At 44.2% G+C, this 20,453-nt stretch overlaps 1 protein-coding gene across 4 annotated transcripts in view; it reads right to left on the bottom strand.

The window, feature by feature from the left end:
• The window catches only part of FXR1 (FMR1 autosomal homolog 1), a 64,063-nt gene extending 45,255 nt beyond the window's left edge, over positions 1–18,808 (bottom strand). For 2 of the 4 annotated variants that reach the window (XM_060242572.1, XM_060242574.1), the window contains exon 1: positions 18,363–18,808. In XM_060242572.1, the coding sequence (XP_060098555.1) occupies positions 18,363–18,413 (51 nt within the window). In that variant the 5' untranslated portion in view covers positions 18,414–18,808. The remainder of the gene's footprint in view (positions 1–18,362) is intronic. The other 2 variants (XM_060242573.1, XM_060242575.1) reach the window with 1 other exon arrangement.
• Positions 18,809–20,453: the final 1,645 nt, after the last annotated feature.

Raw genomic sequence — 20,453 nt, 5'->3', positions numbered from 1 at the left:
GTGCCAAACCGGGCCCTGTAACAGCAAATCTGGCCATGTCAGTAGATGTAGGGGATCAGACACCGCCATGCGATACAGAGAGGAAAACCATGGACGTCGAGGCCACCATGGTGCTACTAGTAGGACCTCTGCACTCTGTTGGCGGATCACCCTGAGAAGCTTTGGTATAATTGGAATGGGAGGGAATGCATACATCAGCCCCAGTGGCCAGATGGACATCAGAGCATCCGTGGCCTCCGCTTGGTGATGGAAATACCTGGTGAAGAATCGAGGCAGCTGGTGATTCTGGGGGATGCAAAGAGATCCACTACCGAAAGGCCGGGGCAATCTACTGTTAGCAGAAACAGTTTCCTGTTCAAGGACCACTCTCCCGGGAGAACATTCTTCTGGCTGAGCCAGTCCATATCTACGTTGAGGGATCCTTTGATGTACTCAGCCCTTATAGAGCCCAGGTTCTGCTCCGCCTAATTGACCGCCTCCTTGTGTAAGGCTCGTAACCTGGAGCCTCCTTGATGGTTCAGATAGGCCTTCGCTGAGATGCTGTCAGTGCGTACGAGAACATGCTGTTTGAATGGTCTTTGAAATGTAGGAGGGCTACCCAAACAGCCCTCAGTTCCAGAACACTGATCGGAAGTAGGGTCTCATTGCAGGACCACTGACCTTGTGCCGTCTCCTTGTTGAGAGTCGCTCCCCAGCCATGCAGACTTGCATCTGAAAATATCCGCAGTTCTTTCTCCATGTAGAACTGCTTTCCCTGTCATAAATTGGCATCTCTGGTCCACCACAGCAAACTTTCTCGAACCGGCAGTGGTACTTGAAGAAGCAGGCTGCGCTTCTCTGCGATCTGTTGCTGAAAGGTGCATAGGAAGGACTGCAGGGACCTGGTGTGAAAGCGACCCTACTGGACTGCATCAAGGTTCAAGATTAGCACCCCCATTAGTCTTGCTAGGACCAGTAAAGGAGTGGACAAGCTTTGGATGACTGTCAGTGCCAGCTGCTTTGTCTTCTGAACTTTGCCCTCTGGTAGGAAAAGAGTGCTCAGGTAGGTGTCTATAATCATGCCCAGATGTTCCAGTCTCTGCGTCGGCTAGATGCGGCTCTTGGCCATGTTGACCAGGAACCCGTGCCGTCTCAGGCATGACATGGTCTGATGTATGTCTAGTATGGCCTGCTCCTTTAAGCGGGAACGAATCAGCAGATCATTGAGGTATGGGTGAACATGAATCCCTTGCTGTCAGAGATGGGAGACTATGTTCACCAGTACCTTTGTGAAGATCCTCAGGGCCGTGGCAAGGCCGAGGGGCAGTGCCCTAAATTGGTAGTGCTGGTCGTGGATGCAGAACCGAAGGAACATGTGATGCAAAGGAAGAATCGAGACATGGAAATAAGCTTCGGTGACGTCCAAGGAAGCCAGGTACTCCTGTGGTTGAAGGGCTTCCAGGATACTCTTGAGAGATTCCATACGGAAGTGTCGTAGGCGAATAAACCTGTTCAGAAATTTCAGCTCTAGTATCGCTCTGCAGTCCCCATTCTTTTTGGGAATTGTAAAGAAAACTGAGTAGACCCCTTGCATGTGTTCTTCCAGGGGAACCGGTACTATTGCTGCAATGTCCCTCAGGTGTTGGATGGCCTTGAATGTGATGTCCCGTCTGGTTGCATTGGAACGTAAAGGTGACATCAGAAAACGGCGCAGAGGAGATTTTTTGAATTCTATTGCATATCCTCTTAAAACAATCTCTAAGGTCCAGGCACCAGCTTTGGAGTCCGCCCATGCTGGGTAGAAATGAAGACGACGGGCTCCCACTGGAATGGTGTCCCAGTCATGCTTCGTTCTGCTTGCTGTCTCTGTCCTTGTTAGCTCTGTCCGACTGCTGTTTACGATATCTGTAATTAGAGAAGTTCTTGCAAAATGGCTGTCTGTTTTGGCCCCAGGATGATTTCCATGAGTCTTGTCTGTCCCTCAGGTTGCTGGAGGATGGACGAAAGGACTGAGAGCAAAATCCCCTTCTGTCGTGTCATCAAATGATCTTAGGTATGGCCTTCTTATCCCTGGTTTCCACCAGAATTTTCTCCAGGGAGTCTCCAAAAAGTCTTTCACCCTTGAAGGGGTAAAACGCTATGATGTTCTTGGAGTGAAGGTCAGCCACGAAGCCAAATGCCTCTCCTGGCCACTATGGTTGCCACCAACACCCTGGAACAGAAGGTGCAGTGTATCCAAGGAGGCATCTGCGGAGAACTCAGTCACCCTCATGAGTCGGATGATGCCCTCTAGCACCTTCTTGTTGGCGTCTGGAAGCAACTGAGTGAGCCATTTGATCTACACTATAGCTGCTCTGGCCACTATGGAGTTGGTAGCTGCAGCTTTGATGGCCATGGCCGTGGCTTCATGGTTTCGCCTCAGTGCCAGATCAATCTTTCCGTCCCAGTTATCACGCACTGATCCGTGGCCATCCTCTGACAGCAGGCCTTGTGACTGAAGAGCTGCCACTGGTCCATCTATCACCAGCACCTGTAACATCTCAGTAGCAAAAGATGGTAAGGCATACAATTTCTTAACAAAATTAGAAATTTGACAATTAGCATTTGGCTTTTCCCATTCCATCTTTAGTTGGCACTCAAAAAACTCAGGAAAGGGAAAGACCTTATCTGATGACCTGTACCTAGGAAAGAATTCTGTATTCCCTTCAGGTTTGTTCTTAGGGTTAGTGAGAGAGCTGGTGACCTCCTGCTCATCAGGAGATTCATATAAATCTAGGGCCGGCAAGACCTTGGGCTAGAAGGGACTGGTATTCCTCAGATTTGAAAAAACGCACAGCGGGCTCAGGTATGCTGACATCCTCAATTTCTTCATCTGAAATAAATTCTCCTTCCTCCCTCCCCGCATCAGGGACTGTGGATTGACATCTGTCTGGGGAGCCTTCTCTGCCTGACCGGATGCCCTGAGTCTGTTTTCTAGTCACCTTTGTAGGCCAAGGGACATCTCTAGATCTCTTGGGAGAAGGGGATCTGGAGGAGGAACGAGATAGAGGAGTTTGGGAGCCCTCCACCCCCATTTGACAGGCACTGAAAATTGCAGAAGTCACAGCCTGCTTAATGAATTCAAAAAAGTCATTAGGAAAATCGCCCTGGGGGGTAGGTATGTTACTGAACCCATATGACTGCCACGGGCAATACTCAGGTCTCTGCTCCTGGTCAAACCGGCAATATCCTCCATCTCTCGGCTGGAGATTGGCATCCACGTTGCTAGCCGGTCCCGGGAAGCTGCGCTGCTGTCGGCCACTGTTTCCCGTCAAAAAGGAGCTCCCAACATGGCCGCCGTTCTCAGGCAAAGAACAGGGGCGGGGCAGATTGTCCGCGGCTGGAGAAGACCAGCGCCGCTTTCTCCTGCACTTTTGCGGGTCGCCCTGAAGGGCCACATTGCCATAGCCACCGCAAGCCTGGAAATCATGCCTGCTCCAGAAGGTCCCTCTCCCACAGTCCTGGTCTGGGTGCCAGAGTATGGACGGTTGAGAAAATCATCACGTCGCTGCATTCTTCTGTCTTCCCACCGCGGCTATTTCCTGAGGCTGTGAAACTGCCGCGATGGAGATTTCCCTCCGGGGGGGGGGGGGAGGAGGAGGAGAGGTAAGACATTTTTTTGTTTTGTTTTGTATAGAGAAAAATTTAGAGAGGAAGAGGGGAAAAAAGGTATTAGTCACAAGAAAATAGGCAAAGAACAGTGAGAAGGATAGGACCCTATCTTAATAGCTGCTCTCCCTATCGAGGCAGGAAAGGAACTGAACAAAGGGTATTCCCACATCACAGGAAGAGAAAGAGTTTTGAAGTCCTGCCTCCCTGATTGGATGGTGGGAAATGCCCAAGATGTCCTCCACCTCTAAGGGAGAATATTAAGATTATACCAGCAAGAATGAATCTCTCTGTAAAAACATGATTTAAATCAAATCCACCCTGTTTGCAACTGAACAAAACTCAGTTGAGAACACATAAAGCTGCTTTATATGGATTCAAACCCTTGGTCCATAAAGGTCAATATTGTTGACTCACACTGGCAGAAGCTCAGGTCTTAGGCAGATTTCTTTCACATCACCTACAGCAGGGGTGGGGAACCTTTTTTCTGCTAAGGGCCATATGGATATTTATAACATCATTCGCAGGCCATAAAAAATTATGAACTTAAAAAACAGTGCTCTGCTGAGGGAGAATGATTCAGGCCAGCAAAATTAATGCAAATAATTGTTTTTCTATTTGAAGTCATGTGGGGAGAGCCTAATCTGGCTCACATACATATACACACACCTGGCCCACTGCCCTAGGCAAATGCCTAGGTCCACGGATTTTTTGTAGAAAAAGCCCAACAGGAACTCAGTAGCATATTAGACCACATCCCCTAATATTAGCATATTAGGTCACACACTCATTAGCATATTAGGCCACACCATCTGGGATAATCAAGTGCAAACTGAACTATGACAGTAACTTTTCCAGGCCCTGCAGCAATTCTGGCCGACCAGCCAGGCCCCAGGGAGGCTTCTGCACAGTACATCTGGGCCCTGTGATCCCTGCCTGGCCCTAGGGACACTGCTCAGCCCAGCAATCCCCAAGGGCCACACCAAGTGTCCTCAAGTGACCTCAGTCCAGAGGTTCATCACCCCTGACCTATAGCATGATCCTTCTAACTAGAGATGCCAGGGACTGACCCAGGGACCTTCTCATACAAAGTGCAGGCTCTTCAAATGAACTATGGCGCCTCCCCTAAAGCATTCAGGAAGAGGAGGAAGAATACCACAGTTTTATACCCTGTTTCAGAGTGGCTTACAATCTCCTTTATCTTCTTCCCCCACAACAGACATCCTGTGAGGTAGGTGAGGCTGAGAGAGCTCTCCCAGAAGCTGCCCTTTCAAGGACAATTCCTGCAAGAGGTATGAATGACCCAAGACCATTCCAGCAGCTGCAAGTAAGGGGAAGGCGGGATACAAATCTAATGAAATAAATAAAATAATAAATAAGTGGAGGAGTGGGGAATCAAGCCCGGTTCTCCCAGATAAAGGTCTGTACACTTAACTACCACACACCAAACTGGCTCTCGATGACAGTGATCCAGAAGTCTTCAATATAGCTCATATGCTCCCTTCCCTCTCCTCTCCCATGTGGCATGGAGACTTGAAAACTTCCTGGATGTCACAACAAACAACAGTTTGCTGTGATTCAGTAAGTCTCCAATTTCCAAGCTACCAGCAAGAAGATGATGAGGGAGCACTTGAGCATTTCTTGGCTTATTTGTTTGTGACTTTTAAATGCCATACTTAATACCTATACCCTGTTTCAGATTTCTGTAATTGTAGTCTTATTACATTGTTTATTAGACGTCTCCTCATCATATTGATTTTAACTGACTTCATCGTGTAATCCACCTTGAGTTTCAGAGAGAAAAGCAAACTATCAATAATATAAATAATATAGCTTTTGTAAGATGTCCAGTGAATAAGGTAAACACACCTGAAGGATGTTTGAGCAATAAAATTAAAAGCTGAGACTTAATTCTTGTGTGAATTTTGTCACTGTCAATGTCAGTATCTTGTACCCAAAGTTCTACTGGTGCCTTGGCTGATATTGCTTCTGAGCTCCATTAAAATAGAAACAGGGGTATAAACAGGGGTTTGACTGAATGAGAACTGCATTTGTAGGCAGAACACCCTCAATGGGAAATTTATGTCTCTCACTTGACATGATGACCTGCAGCTTCAAAATTTACTTCTAACCAAACCTTAAGTGGTGAACCATCTCAACTATATTACCAGGAGCTCCGCTTTTGTTTTCTTATTCCTTCTTGCTTTTCTTAAACCCACCTGCACTAAAGTATTGAACTATTTCCTTAACAATATACCAGGAACTCCTCTTTTTGTTAAACATTCTTATCCATCAGCCATTAACAATACTGTTAATGGTGGAATTTTTCTCCCATTGTGCACTTCCCACACTGATTGCCCCTTTTGTTTGCAGCTAGCGTGTGAAAACCAGTTCACCAGAACTGAGACAAAATATGTCTGGACTGCCCCTTGCATTATCTTCATTTCCAAATAAATTATACCACAATGGTAATAGTGGCTGGAAGTGCCATCAAGTCACAACCTACTTATAGTGACCCTGCAGGGTTTTGAAGGCAAGAGATGTTCGGAGGTGGTTTGCCAGGCGGTTTCCCATCCAAGTACTAAACAAGGCCAGCCCCACTTAGCTTCCAAGCTTGGCCTATCCAGGTCAGATCATACAAAAAGAATCCCAAAGAGCACCCAGACTACCGTGATTTAAAGGGGTGTGTGTGTGTGTGAGGACTGCTAGACTACAAAACAGTGAGCATGATGCATTTTATCAAGATCTCTCAAGGGAATTCTTTCTTCCAACAACAGGGGTCAGTATATTAATGCCATCAAAATAAAGTTTGATCCCAGTAACATCTTCAAGACCAACGAGGTCTTATTCTGGGAATAAGCTTTTGTGCACATGCACACTTCTGCAGATACACTGATAATATTCTTATACCCAGAATAAAACTCAGTTGGTCTTAAAGATGCCACTGGATTCAAACTAGTTTGCTCCACCACTTCAGATCAACACCACTATCCACCTGAATCTTAATGCCATCAAGTATAAGAAGATGCAGCAACTGAAGAAATCCCATTTGGTTCTAAGCCAATGAGCAACAATGGGCAGGTTGCTTCCCCATCCTCCAAGAGATGATCAAATTCCCACTATCAGAAAGAGAGCAGCAGCATTTTAACCAGTTCTGACAACTTCAGCCAATTTAATCAATTTTAGCAAAGGGGCCTTTTTTAAAATCAAGAGGTCCCCTCAAAGGATAACTTGCAATTTGCAACTGAGCCACAGTGCAGTTTCAAAGCCTTTCCTCTTCCTTTCTGACAAGGTATCTCAGAAATGAATAGTTTTCTTTCAACCAAAAAAAAAGCCTTATTCCCTATCTTCCAAATCCCTCCTCAAGTTGCCAGTTGGACTACTTCACACATATTCTGCAAATAGCTCCAGTACCTGAATTTGTGCTTGCCTTAAAACGTCTGGATACTCCAGCAGCTTTGTTCATAATGATGTTTTGATAAAAAGAAGAAACATAGTATCCCTGCAATTGTACATTGCACCACTCATATTTTAGGAACCATGTGCCTTTATGTACCTGCACCTGAAGTACAGTATTCATGATATTTTGCAATACCTTTTGATCAAATATTTAATTTAGAACCCCTTAATGATTTTACTGACCATAAGCTAAACTGCAGAACCTCTGTGTAACAAGGACACATTCTGTTACTGTAAATCAAGTTAGCTGATCTCTAGCTATCAACTTGCACCTCAGCTAGCCTAATTCACTCCCCTGTTCTATCTACCGTATATGTTCCTTTCTGTTTGTTGATTCCACCATCTCAATATGAACACATCAGTATTTACTTCATTTACTCAGCTTGCTGGGCGGAAAGTGTAAAAGACTGGGGAATGCAATGGCAAACCACCTCGTAAAAAGTCTGCCGTGAAAACATTGTGAAAGCAACGTCACCCCAGAGTCAGAAACGACTGGTGCTTGCACAGGGGACCGACCTTTCCTTTCCTTCTCTCCAAACAGCAACCAAAGTGGCTTTCAATATCACCTTCTCTGCCATTTTATCCTCAGAGGAAAGTTAGGCTACGAGGTCAGTTTCCATAGCATGGTCAGTTTCCATAGCAGAGTAGGGAATCAAACCCAGGTCCCCCAGATCCTAGTCCAACACTAACCACAATAAACCACATTAGAATGCGTCAGTAACAGTATTAAAAAAAGAAGTCCTGACAACTATTTGCTTTAGTTTATCTGTTTGCTTTAGCCAACAATATTTCACAACTGAATTAAAATAAAGACTGGGTATACATTTCAAAAGCTATGGTAATTTCAGACGTGCATAACTGAGGTAGTACAAGCTTCACACAGAAACAATTCTTCCTTGTGTTTCATAGTAGGGAGTAGTCTAAGCCAGCAGTCCCCAACTTTTTTAATACCAGGGACCGGTTTTGTGGAAGACAATTATTCCACGGACCGGGGGGGGGGGGGGGGATGGTTTTGGGATTATACAATTGTGCACTTTATTTTGATGTGGTGGTTAAGTGTATGGACTCTTATCTGGGGGAACTGGGTTTGATTTCCTACTCCTCCAATTGCCGCTGCTGGAATGGCTTTGGGTCAGTTATAGTTCTCACAGAGTGGTCCTTGAAAGGGCAGTTTCTAGGGAGAGCTCTCTCAGCCCCACCAACTTCACAGGGTGTCTGTTGTGGGAGAGGAAGATAAAGGAGATTGTGAACCACTCTGAGATTCGGAGTGGAGGGCAGGATAAAAATCCAATGTAGTATTATTATTATCATCATCATCATCATCACTACTACTACTACTACTACAGTGTAATATATAAGGAAATAATTATACAACTCATGGCCCGGTTGCTAACAGGCCACGGACTGGTACAGGTCCACGGCCCAGGGGTTGGGGACCCCTGGTCTAAGCACATAATGCATAGAAGTCACAGTTCATACTTACTACTGTAATAAACTCTATACAGGGCTGCCCTTGAAGAATGTCCAGAAGCTACAACTGTTGCAGAATGCTGTGGCCAGAATTCCAGCTGAAGTGGGTCATGAGGACTATATAACTCCAGTCTTGTTCCATTAGCACCAACTCCCAGTTTGCTTCTAGGCACAAGTCAAGATGCTGGTACTAAACTGTAAAGCCCTTACATGGTTTGGGGACAAGATACCTTAAAGAACACCTACTCTCATATGAACTTAACTAAGCACTATGGTCATCTTCAAAGGCCCTGCTTCAGGTACCACTATCACCTGAGGCTAGATGGGTGGCAATGCAAGAAGTAGCCTCCTCAGTCATGGCACCAAAACTATGGAATTTCCTCCCCAAGGAGAGCCAGCTGTTCCCTTGCTGTCTTTTCTGATCTAGCTCACATTCAGGAGTTGTATCTGTCTAAAAACCTTTAAGGATCCAAACCAGAGCACTTTGAAAGCTGACATTTATTATCTAAGTCTCAATGAAACTAATCAGTCAAACAGCATCAAAGCCCCTTGAAAAAAATCACAGCAATACAGAAAGAAACAATTCTTCTGAAAGCTTCTACATTAGTCTGAATTACTTCAGCTGTCCAGAAAGTTATTATTCCCGCCGCACTCCTTTTAAAGTGTATTACAAATGCTACTTTTCAAAATCATATTACAGTCACTGAAACAACCCAAAAAGTAAATGAAAAAGATTAGATCTTTTTATAGTGACAGAAGACAGAAGAAAAGAATGGGTACTGAAATTAATATTGAAATTAACTTCTGTCCTCTTTAGAGCCCCATACTATGAAAACCAGATAGCCTAAAATAACCTTACAGCTATGCATCATGTCAGTGAACGTGAGACAGTGGAGCAAGACTCAATCCAAAAAGAGATATATGACTCACAGGCAGCAGAAAGCAACTCATGAAGTGGTGGAGATTCCACACTGATCAAATCAATTTGAAGGTTGAAAGCCTACTTTCAAAGCTGCAAAATATCATTGTCTTTTGTACTTGGTTAAAAGGTTTGAGTCTCTTTTCCTACAGAAATGGTACACTCCCACAAGTTGTGAAGGCACACATCACCTTAATGTGAAACAGAACTGTACTAGCTTTTTGTTTGCACATTTTCCACATCTGGAATCAAAGATTGTTATCCACATTTAAATTTCTCATAAAAGGAAAATTCTCTGCAAGTTTTGTTTAATTCATGTTATAGTCCACTTTTCCAAGACTCAAGGCAGATTACATAATGTAGTCAGTGAAATCAATAGAATGAGGAGACATCTAATAACCAGTGTAATAGGACTAAGATTGCAAGACCATCTCCTAGGCAAAACAAGTTCTGACAGAACTTCGGTAAATATAGCTGTAACCAGTCTTCCCCAGGTTTTTCCACATAAGCAAAAGCCTTCATGAAGCCACAGCACCTATTCACCTCTCCAAACTCAGTCTAAAATAAACAGGAAAACAATGGTCATCTGAACATCAAAAAACTACAATGTAACACACTGTAATCTCCTGTCCTATTTACCTGCATTTCGAAACACCATATGCATGATGTTTTCTTTTTTAAAAGTATCACCTTTTAACACAGATCCTCAAAGTAATGTACAGAAAGATAAACACACAAAAAATATCAAAGATGTACACAAGAACAGCAGGGCATTCCAAAATCCATTTCATCAATATTTCAAAATGTGAAAACAAACATTTTCACAAGATGCACAAAGCTAAATAGGAAGGTGACTTGGCTGGCACCCTAAAATGTGCAATCCTCAGTGGAATTATATTCTTCTAAATCCACTGAAGTCATTGGGTTCAAAGGGCACAGCTCTGCTTAGGACTGCACTGATAGCTACCCATAAGGATAAGACAAGAACTTCAGGACCAAGAAATGCGCTAATATCTGTGCAGCAACATCCCATTTGTTTTAGCAAGCAGGCTGAATTCTTTCAAGTTTTGCATATAGCAAAATCAGAAGTGAATAGACTTATCGTTTCAATACATTAGAATTTGTATTTTGTTACATAAGTGTGTGGAACCATCTGAACTAGCCTCTTTGTGCTCACTTAATACATAATTGGAATATCCTACAGTTGTTATGAAAGTCAAGAATTTATAGTCTAGTACTGGGATCACCAGCATGGTGACCATGGCCGCCACAGTGCAATGCATTTTCTGGTCCCAACCAAGTGCTTTTAGAAAGTGGGCAGGGAGAGTTGGAGCTTTTGCCCAGCAAACCTTCGAACTGCCCACTGGAGATTTTGATTGGCACTGCAGATATTTAAAAACATTGCTTTGGCAGCAACTGTCACCACAGCACAAGGATCTTTGCTGTGTGACTGAACGTAAACTGCTGAGGCCATTTTGTGAGTGTCTCTGCCTCTTATAGCAGCCATTGCATGGCAGTCATTTTGTGGCTGTGCCCACCACCCTGTTTCAGAATTCCAAAGGTGCCCACATGCTCAAAAAGGTCAGGGACCCCAGTCTAGCATAATACCCACCATAAAAGGCCACTAAGGAAGTTCCTTGTATTGCAGAAATTATTTGACAGTGCCATGTCTACATGTACTATACACAAATACTATACGCATGGCGGGATCAATCTGTGAATTCTGTCCCAACTGCAACACTGTCTAAGCATTTTATATTTTTACCCCCTAACATTTCGTATATTGCATTGCCTCATCTAAACTAGTTCAGCTTATGTTAAAAAACCACTGCATTTTGCTTTCAACCTTTTCAAGATACCTGCCTCTGCTCCACTTAATGCCAGAAAGACATCTGATTAACCCTCGTTTAAAGGTTTAGTATGGTATGATTAACTCTTGTCTTTAATATTCTCAAATGAAGACTGCCATTTTTTCCTTCTCCATCTCAGAAGGCTTCAGTGCAACTTAAAACCAGTTGCACTCAGCAATACCTAATCTAAATAAAGTACACAACACATGCTTCATAAACTATAGACCACATATGTTGACACAGTGACCTGAAATACCATTTTCCTCCCAATCCCCTTCCCCTTTATTTAAGAATACAGACTGATGGGGAGTTTTGGAGAACTCAAAAGTTTGCAGTATTTTGGTTGCTTCACATAAAAGGTACAGCATTACTTTTATTTTTACTCCATAAGACTGAATAGCAGACATTCCCTGCTACAGGAGAAAAGCTTGTCTAAACTATGTTTGTCCATTCAATACATTAGTTCAGACAGCCTTCTAAGTTGGGAAGCTAGTAAAAAACTACCAGATGCCATGAGGCATTTCTCAATCAGAACATGTGTATATGTATGTATTTACCAGATAAAATATTGGCAAGCATTGGCAAATATATACTATTTCAAAAGCCATTCCATTGTCACTTAAATTTGAGCAGTTCTACCCAATGTGTAGTTGTGATCTAACTCTATAGCCCCAAAACGCATTTTGTACAAACCATAAAGACACTTCTTTGGCCTCCACTGTCAATTGTTGGAAAACATGACAACAAAATTTGCTAAAAGAACAGAAAAAGAGCACCTCCACTGCCACCCCTATCATAAATATGTCAATCTAGGATTCCTAACTTGCTGAATCAATAGTGCCATATAAGGTAACTAATTTTAGAACAACCATAATACTGTAGAATTGTAACAACTTTACTAACTGTAGCATGGCATCTGCAATGTAGATAAATGATACACCAACAGAGTATTTTAGTTGCACATGACTGATACAAAGAAACAGGAAACTGTAGAATTGTGCCACACTGCATAGGTGGTCCCTTGGAATAGAACAGTTTTACTAGTATGAACTATCACCCTGTTTACAGAATTATTGCCCCCTACCAGTGATTTTCAAAGACTTAAAGCAGGGGTGTTGGGTGTCAAACATGCGGCCAGGGGGCCAAATCAGGCCCCCCAGCAACCGGCTGTCATCTGTTTCCTTCTCCCTCTCTCATGCTTCCTTCTGCATAACAGCTTGCTTTGCCAGGCTTGCTCAACTGCACAGGAGCTACAGAGCAAAACCTCTATTTTCTCTATTGGCTGAGTTTCCCTTGGAGGGGGGGGGGGGAAGGCAGAGCTTGCTTTGCCAAACTCTCTTAATCACACAGCAGAGCTACTGAGCCAAGCCTCTCTTCTTTCTACTGGCTGAGGCTCCTCTCCCTCCTGCACCTTTAAGACCAATGAGTGCTAATGTTTTAAGATTTTTTTTTTTAAAAAAAACCCTTTAATTGTGTTTGTGTCCCTTATAAAGTTTATATCTCTGCTATCTAACCTTAAATAGGTACACACATGGCCCAGACCAACACGACCCTGTCCAACAAGGTCTATGTAAGATCCAGCCCTCATAACAAATGAGTCTGACACCCCTGACTTAAAGAGTCCAAGAAACAGTACACTGTGGTTCAGAAATCACTTGTAACAAATACATCCCATTTGCCTGAAATTGTTCTCTAAGTGGACTTCCTGAATAGAGTAGAGAGCAAGGGAAGGCATGCGTATCACCTGGAAGTTACTCTCCAACAGTCATGATAGACTGGTGCAAAATCAGCTTAATGGTAATTACAAAATTTAAACACAAAAAAATTACTTTTCTATTGATGAATGTTCTACTACTGGGCATTATCTTATGTGCCTTGTACCAATGTACTGATTAACACTTTACTAGTAACTAGTGCTTATAGATGGCTAAATTTTAAGGTTTTATCTGAACTGATCTCTTCAAAGGACTATAAACACTGGTCACAATGCAGCACACAGGTTTCTTATGCACACTTAGTTTCCTGTTAAGATCAATGGGGCTTAACAGCCCACTGAATAGTTGCCAACCAATGTTCCCTAAGCTGAGTTAGTGTGAGCTGTTGCCAACATATACCATAAATGCTAATAGTTCCAAAGTTTGGAAGTTGGAGCAACATTTAAAAAGAGGTTTTAAAGGAAGGGGGGGTGTCAGCCTGAGAAAATACTTGTTCTCCAAGGTCAACTCCACATATATTCAGATGTAGACATCCTTCAAGCCTTTTAACTGTGAAAGGTAAATCCCCAACATTGAGTCTAACAGATAGCAGAGTGGAGGCAAGAAATTACTTGAAAGATACACACTTTAGGGTGCTATCTCCCAAAGGTCCACTGCCCCACTCTACTTTAACCACTTGCTTCCCTTCAGCCCCACATCAGGCCCTGGCTACCCAAGGGATCTCATCTATGCTCTGCTTTCTGCTACCCATATTTTGAAGCAGCATGAGAGCAAGCAACCTTGGCCCAACAATTCAGAGGGAGAGTTCAACCATCTTCCTCTTTCCTGCATACTGGTGGGAGAGTATACAAGGAAGTCTCATCTGCATTTGGGGACTGTGAGTGACAATGGAGCAGACACAATAACAAACAAGAAAATATTGAACAAGGAGAAGACAAAAAACCATAGTTACTTGGCAAAAAAAGGACTCCACTCAAAGGGCAGACACTAAACTTTTTTCCCCTGTAACTGAATCTATCTATTTGTGAGGGGGAGTGATAAATGTCTGCAACTATGATTAACTTTCTTAGGTTGCTGCAGCAGTATCTCAGCTTTAAATAAGCTGTTGAGGCAATTTCCATCCATCAGACAGCACTCCCCTAAGCCGACATTGTAGTGCCAAAGGCCCATGGTTGGTCTTTCACATCACTAATGTGCCACAACCATGGATCCATGGGTTGTAAAACCCACAACCATGGCTGGTGGGTTTTCCCCCTAAGTCTGGCTGTTTGTGCACATAAGCAGACAAGCACACATGCACTCTTGGCCATGTTCTATCTATGGGGATGCTGAAGCGCATGTTGGAGTGGGGTTTTGAGGGGGGGGGGGAAGGATGCACTGGAAATGGAATGGAACAATCACACTACTCATGCATTACCATGGTGCACCTGGGCAATCAGACACCCGGAAACCCAACATGGAAACACTTCACTGAGGTAGCCACGGGAATTTACTGGTGGCTATTTAATCCATGAGAGAGTCATTTTAGCGCAGGAGTCAAGTGGGGCATGGGAATCAGATGTGCATGTCTGAATGCACCCATCTGATCTGGAGCAGAGGGATGGCTATGTCAGGCCAAACTGCTCATGTGACTGCACCTTAGTGTCCAAAATTTTGGAAGTATAAAAGGACGTTCCCACAACAACCTAACAGCAACAAAAACTTCTAAATTTTTATATATTTTTCAACACTATTAAATAGAGCAAACATGGCAAGAATTACATCACCTGTGATATCACAACTTAAACTGCCAGTGAAGCTACATCAGCCTTAGTACATACGGCCATTCTGGGAGCACTGGATGGGAGGGGGGGGAGGAATCACATTTGATTTGCAACTGTGAAACCAAATACATGAAATTGCCTTAGACTGAATCAGACCACTGGTCCAAAGTCAGTATTGTCTACTCAGACTGACATCCACTCTCCAGGGCCTCAGGCAGACATCTTTCATATCTCCTCCTACTTCACCCTTTTAACTGGAGATGCCAAGGATTGAATCTGGGCCCTTCTGGATGCCAAACAGCTGCTCTTCTATTAAGCCACAGCCCCCTCCTGCAGGAAACTTAAACCTTAGTGACATGGGAGAAAGAGATTTTGCTTCCACAAAGGCAGGACTACTCTTTCCGGGTACAATGAAATGCCTCCACATCTTTACAATCTTGCCTTAACCTTGGTGCTCAAAAAGAATGCAGCTAAAAAGGTTAGAGCTGATATTCACCACACAAAACAGGCAAGCTTCTGCCAAAAAAATCCTAATCAACTCTTATAGGACCAGTTCCAGACAAACTAATGTGTTATTGAATTGGTATATATCTTTTTTAAAGTGCTAATGAAAGTTACAGTGGCAAGTTTGGTTACAGAGTCAGTTTGGTGTAGTGGTTAAGTGTGCGGACTCTTATCTGAAAGAACTGGGTTTGATTCCCCACTCCTCCTTTTGCAGCTGCTAGAATGGCCTTGGGTTAACCATAGCTGTGGCAGGAGTTGTCCTTGAAAGGGCAGCTGCTGTGAGAGCCCTCTCAGCCCCACCCACATAACAGGGAATCTGTAAACCGCTCTTAGTCTCTGATTCAGAGAGAAGGGTGGGGTATAAATATGGAGTCTTCTTCTTCAATGGCTTCTAGAGCTAGTCACCCTTGGCCACTAGAAATTAATTTGAATGCTCTGCAAAAAATAAGAGTACACATGGGCTCTTCTGCACTAGAGATTTTCTCATTTTTTTAACAAAATATCACTTCTCACTGGTAAATTGTTACGCTCTCATACCCGGGGTAATGTTTATTGTTGCCATTAAACAACAGGGAACATTCTTCTTCTACAGGAGTGCTCTGGGGTAATTCCTGCAGAGGAAAACTTGAAAACCAGTACAACAAAATGTAACACTGTTTTTTTTTTTTTGGAGGGGGGTTGGAAGAGTCTACAAATAGAATGATTTTTAAAATTACTGACTCCAGTTTACATACCTTCTTTGCAAAATATCACATGAATTTTGCATTCTGTCATTTGTGATTTTCACACAGAACCAATCCAAATAACTTCCAGATAAGGAAAAACATATAACAAATGGCCCCCAATTGGCTGCGGGGGCGGGCCGCTATGGTTGTTTAACATATTGCTCAAATTCTGCTCAGGTGAAAATGTATGTAATTTTCACTGGGATAAACAAGAAAACCTTCCTGCTACTGCAAACAGTCCCCCCCCCCCTTTCCAGGATCATATCCAACTCATATGTCCTGTTCCCAACTCCTAGGCTTAATTTCCAATCCAATATTCCACCCCCTGCCTCAGGTACATACAAGAAGAGAAAGCTGCAGAAGCAAGAAACTGTGATAGTTGAATGCTGCAATTTCAAGGCGATTAAATTCAACAGATTTTATTTATTTACGTTAAAATAGGACCTTCTGAAATAGTGTGACTTTGCATTTATATAGCATGAAAGAACTTAACACAACATAGAATTAAATCTGAACACTGCAACCTTTTGAACCAACAGACTCTCATCAAATCACATCTCTCAACTTTCTACTAGTGAAGGAATTTTCTTCCTAAGCACTAGCATTCTGCATTTTAAAAATACATTAAGTCATTCCAAGTACTCCATTAAGTGCAAAACCAAAGTATGGCTTCGATATGCGGTTCAAGGTCAAAAATAAGTCAAATGCCGGAGTGTCATTACAGTTTAAAAACAATAAATACTGCTTTCCAGAACTGCTATCGATGGTTGCTTGGAACATTATCTAGTAACAAACCTTTAAAAGCCAACCACATTTATACTAAGTTCCTATCATATGTCATTCAAGCACACTATACAGTACATTGTCCCTGAAAAATAAACTGTATTGTGACAGGAACTATACTACCATACATTTATAGTTATGTCTGATGATTAGCCTACAGAAAGCAATGAGAAAACTAGCATTTACACGGCTGGTTGCTAGGAATGCTCCTGTAAAGGAATACAGAGGCCTCACACCATAAAAAGATCTAGGATTCTCAAGCATCCAAGGCTTAGTTTAGAGAGAAAGACTGACAGGCAACAGCTGAGAGTATCCTGTATTGATCCTGTAACATCCTGGCATTCCAGGGAGGGTGGCAGTGAAGGAAGCTTTCTGGTGACATAAATAAACTCCAGGCCCCTACTTGCTTTAAAGTTGCCACACATTCCTAATTTTATAAGAAAGCTACATATTTTACGTTCCTAAATAAAAATTTAGCAATCAAAACTCCAGATATCTGCATGTTTGTTTATTTCCAACCATATTTTACCAACACTTTCCCATACCCACCACCAGTGTTATGGGTCTGTACCGATAGAAATACAACTCCACACTTCAGAAGCCTAAATCAAGCATTAGTAAAGATTTAGAAAAGATATGAGTAAAAGCAACGGGAATTCCCTCTCTCCCCACCCCCAACCCCATGAGTGACTCAAAACCACAATCCTTTCCAATCCTTCTCCAATGTAAACCCCTCCAAAACATGCCACACAGACACTAAAACTTTAAAATTAGGACAACCCCTACTTCCAACATGGAATACTTACCCAGCAGTTCAAGGTTATCAGGTCAAAAGTATGAACATCGTGTGGTAGCTGTTTGGTTTCCTCTGGTAACATATTTAACTGACCATGACATTGTACCTAATAATCTTCCCTACAAAAAACTGATCTACTTTTGATCTTTGTGTTATTCTTGCTTAATGTTATTTTCATATCTTATGTGATGTACGCTAATTTTCATTTGTGTTGGTTTCTGTATTGGGAAATGATAAATAAACCTTCATTCAGACAAAAAAAAATTTTTAAGTATCTCTTTTTAAAAAGGGGGGGGGGGAATCCTATGCCTGAGGTTTTTTTCCCCTCGATGGTTTTAAAGTGCTTCCCCAGACTTACATTCCCTGTCCCTAGGAAGAAAGGAAGCCCCTTAACTTGGTTTCATTAATTTTCTAAAGAGTGGGCCAAAGGTTTTGCTACACTGAACCCTGCTTGTACCACGGGAATAAGCCATTTCGAGAGTCCCTTCCTCGCACACCCATACCCAAAGCCTTGCCTTACCTGAGATCCCAGCCCTCCCCCCACCCCGGGCCCCTCACACACCTCTAATCCCAAAGGCGCTCCATCTTCCCTCCCCTCCCTATTCAGGCCTGCCCGAGAGGCTTCCCTCCCCGAACTCCCTTTTCCCCAGAGGAACCCCGAGGCCAATTTTCCCCTCCCCGCGAAAGAAAACCCCTCGCAGCCGACCCTCCGGGCCTCCCTCGACCCCCGTGGGAGGGGGGCGGCTCCTACCTTGTAGAAGGCCCCGTTAGAGCCGCGCACTTCCACCGTCAGCTCCTCCATGTTGGGGCCGCAAAGGACGCTGGGACGGGCTTCTAGAAACTCTCTCCACCTGGGGTGGCGGAGGAAGAAGAAGAAGGGGAAGGAGGAGGAGGAGGGGGGGGTTGCCCTCAAGGCTTTCCCCCTCCTCACAGCCGACGCAGGCTAGGAGCGGAGGGGGAAGGGAGGCGGGGCAGCGACGGCGGCGGGTGTGTCTGTCTGTGATGCGCCGCCCTCAGCCTCCGCCGCCCGCGGAGACTCACCCTAGGCGGAGGGATTCCTCCTGGCGTTCTCCTCCGCCGCCGCCGCTTGGGCCTTCCCTTCTGCGCGCCTCGAGGGCGGGCGACGCCTCAGCCTTCCCGCCGCCGTCTGTCGCCTCACGGGGTTTGCCCGGAGATTGGGCGAGGGAGGCTGGGAACGGAGCGGCTGGTCGTCACCCCCTTTAAGAAAAAGTCTTTGGTTCTCCCCGCCCACAAGCACACTAATACAGTCCCGCTGTCCTCCCGCTAGGGATGCCAGTCCCCAGGTGGGGGCAGGGGATCCCCCGGTTTGGAGGCCCTCCCCCCCGCTTCAGGGTCATCAGAAAGCGGGGGGAAGGGAGGGAAGTATCTGCTGGGCATTCCATTATTCCCTATGGAGACATTCCCATAAGAAATAATGGAGAATTGATCTGCAGGTATCTAGGGCTTGGGGAGGGGCTGGTTTTTTTTTTGGTTTTTTTTTTTAGGCAGAGGCACCAAATTTTCAGCATAGCATCTGGTGCCTCTCCTCAAAGCACCCTCCAAGTTCCAAAACGATTGGACCAGGGGGTCCCAATTCTATGAGCCCCCAAAGAAGGTGCTCCTATCCTTCATTATTTCCAATGGAGGGAAGGCATTTAAATGCGATGGCCAGAACTCCCTTTGGAGTGCAATTATGCTTGTTTCAACCTTGTTGCTGGCTCCACCCCCAAAGTCCCCAGATATTTCTTGAACTGGACTTGGCAACCCTAGCAGGCGACGCCTCAGCCTTCCCGCCACCCCCTGCCACCGCCATCTGTCGCCTTGCGGGGTTTGCCCTGAGATAGGGTAGGCAAAGCTGGGAATGGAGTGGCTGGTCGTCACTCCCCACCCACTTTAAGAAAAAGTATTTGGTTCTTAGGGTTGCCAATCCGCAGATGTGGGCAGGGGATCCCTTGGTTTGGAGGCCCTTCTCCCACTTCAGGGTCATCAGAAAGCAGGGGGGGGGGAGGGAAATGTCAGCTGGGCACTCCACTATTCCCTATGGAGAATTAAACGTTATTTTTCTTGTTAGCTTTGTATATACCTTTCTCCCAAAATAACTAGAGCAATTTTATATTCTTGCCTGGGGCATAAAGTTATGGCTCTGCATGGGTGATGGTGCCAACTGCCAAGGTGACTGCAGTACTTAAGAAGCATGAACTGGCATGATCCGTGGCTCAGATAGATCCCCTCAGGGGAAGAAATAGCTAACTGCTTGCATGATTTAGCCACTCATGCCTTACTGCAACCCTTACTGCACTTACATACACTTACTGCAACCCTGCCTCACAGTGATGGCCATTGGCTGCTCTCACTTGAGTCCTGTTCTACCAAATAATGTACCTTACTTGCAAAGAAAAAGGTTGTGGGAACTCAGCACATTCTCATAGACACTCTGCTCTAGAGATGGAAAACGCTTCTAAGCGGATGGTGGTAAGCATAATCTGTCTCCCACCCAAGCACACTTGAAGCAAAGGAAAGCCTTGGTTCAAGAAATAAAAAGGGATCCAGCGGGATTTTGAAGACTTAAAATTTATTCCAGCATAAATGCTGAGACAGGACACCCTTCATGAAGCACATGGAGTGTTCAGCTATTTGGCAGGGTGTGTTTAATTACATTCGAGTGTAGAGTAAATGTGGAATTTGCCACCAGTGGACATAGTGAGAGCCCCTAGCAAAGACGGTTTTTAAAAGTTTGAATTCCTGGAGAAGAGATCCGTCAATAGCTACTAGCCATAGTGGCCAAAGGCTGGTATAGTAGTTAAGAGTGTCTGATAAGGACCTGAGACGACTGAGTTCGAAT

Source organism: Heteronotia binoei, chromosome 6 (genome assembly GCF_032191835.1).
Source record: "Heteronotia binoei isolate CCM8104 ecotype False Entrance Well chromosome 6, APGP_CSIRO_Hbin_v1, whole genome shotgun sequence".
NCBI lineage: Eukaryota > Metazoa > Chordata > Lepidosauria > Squamata > Gekkonidae > Heteronotia > Heteronotia binoei.
The sequence above is the reverse complement of the archived record's forward strand: the minus strand, read 5'-3'. Positions and strand labels throughout refer to the sequence as shown.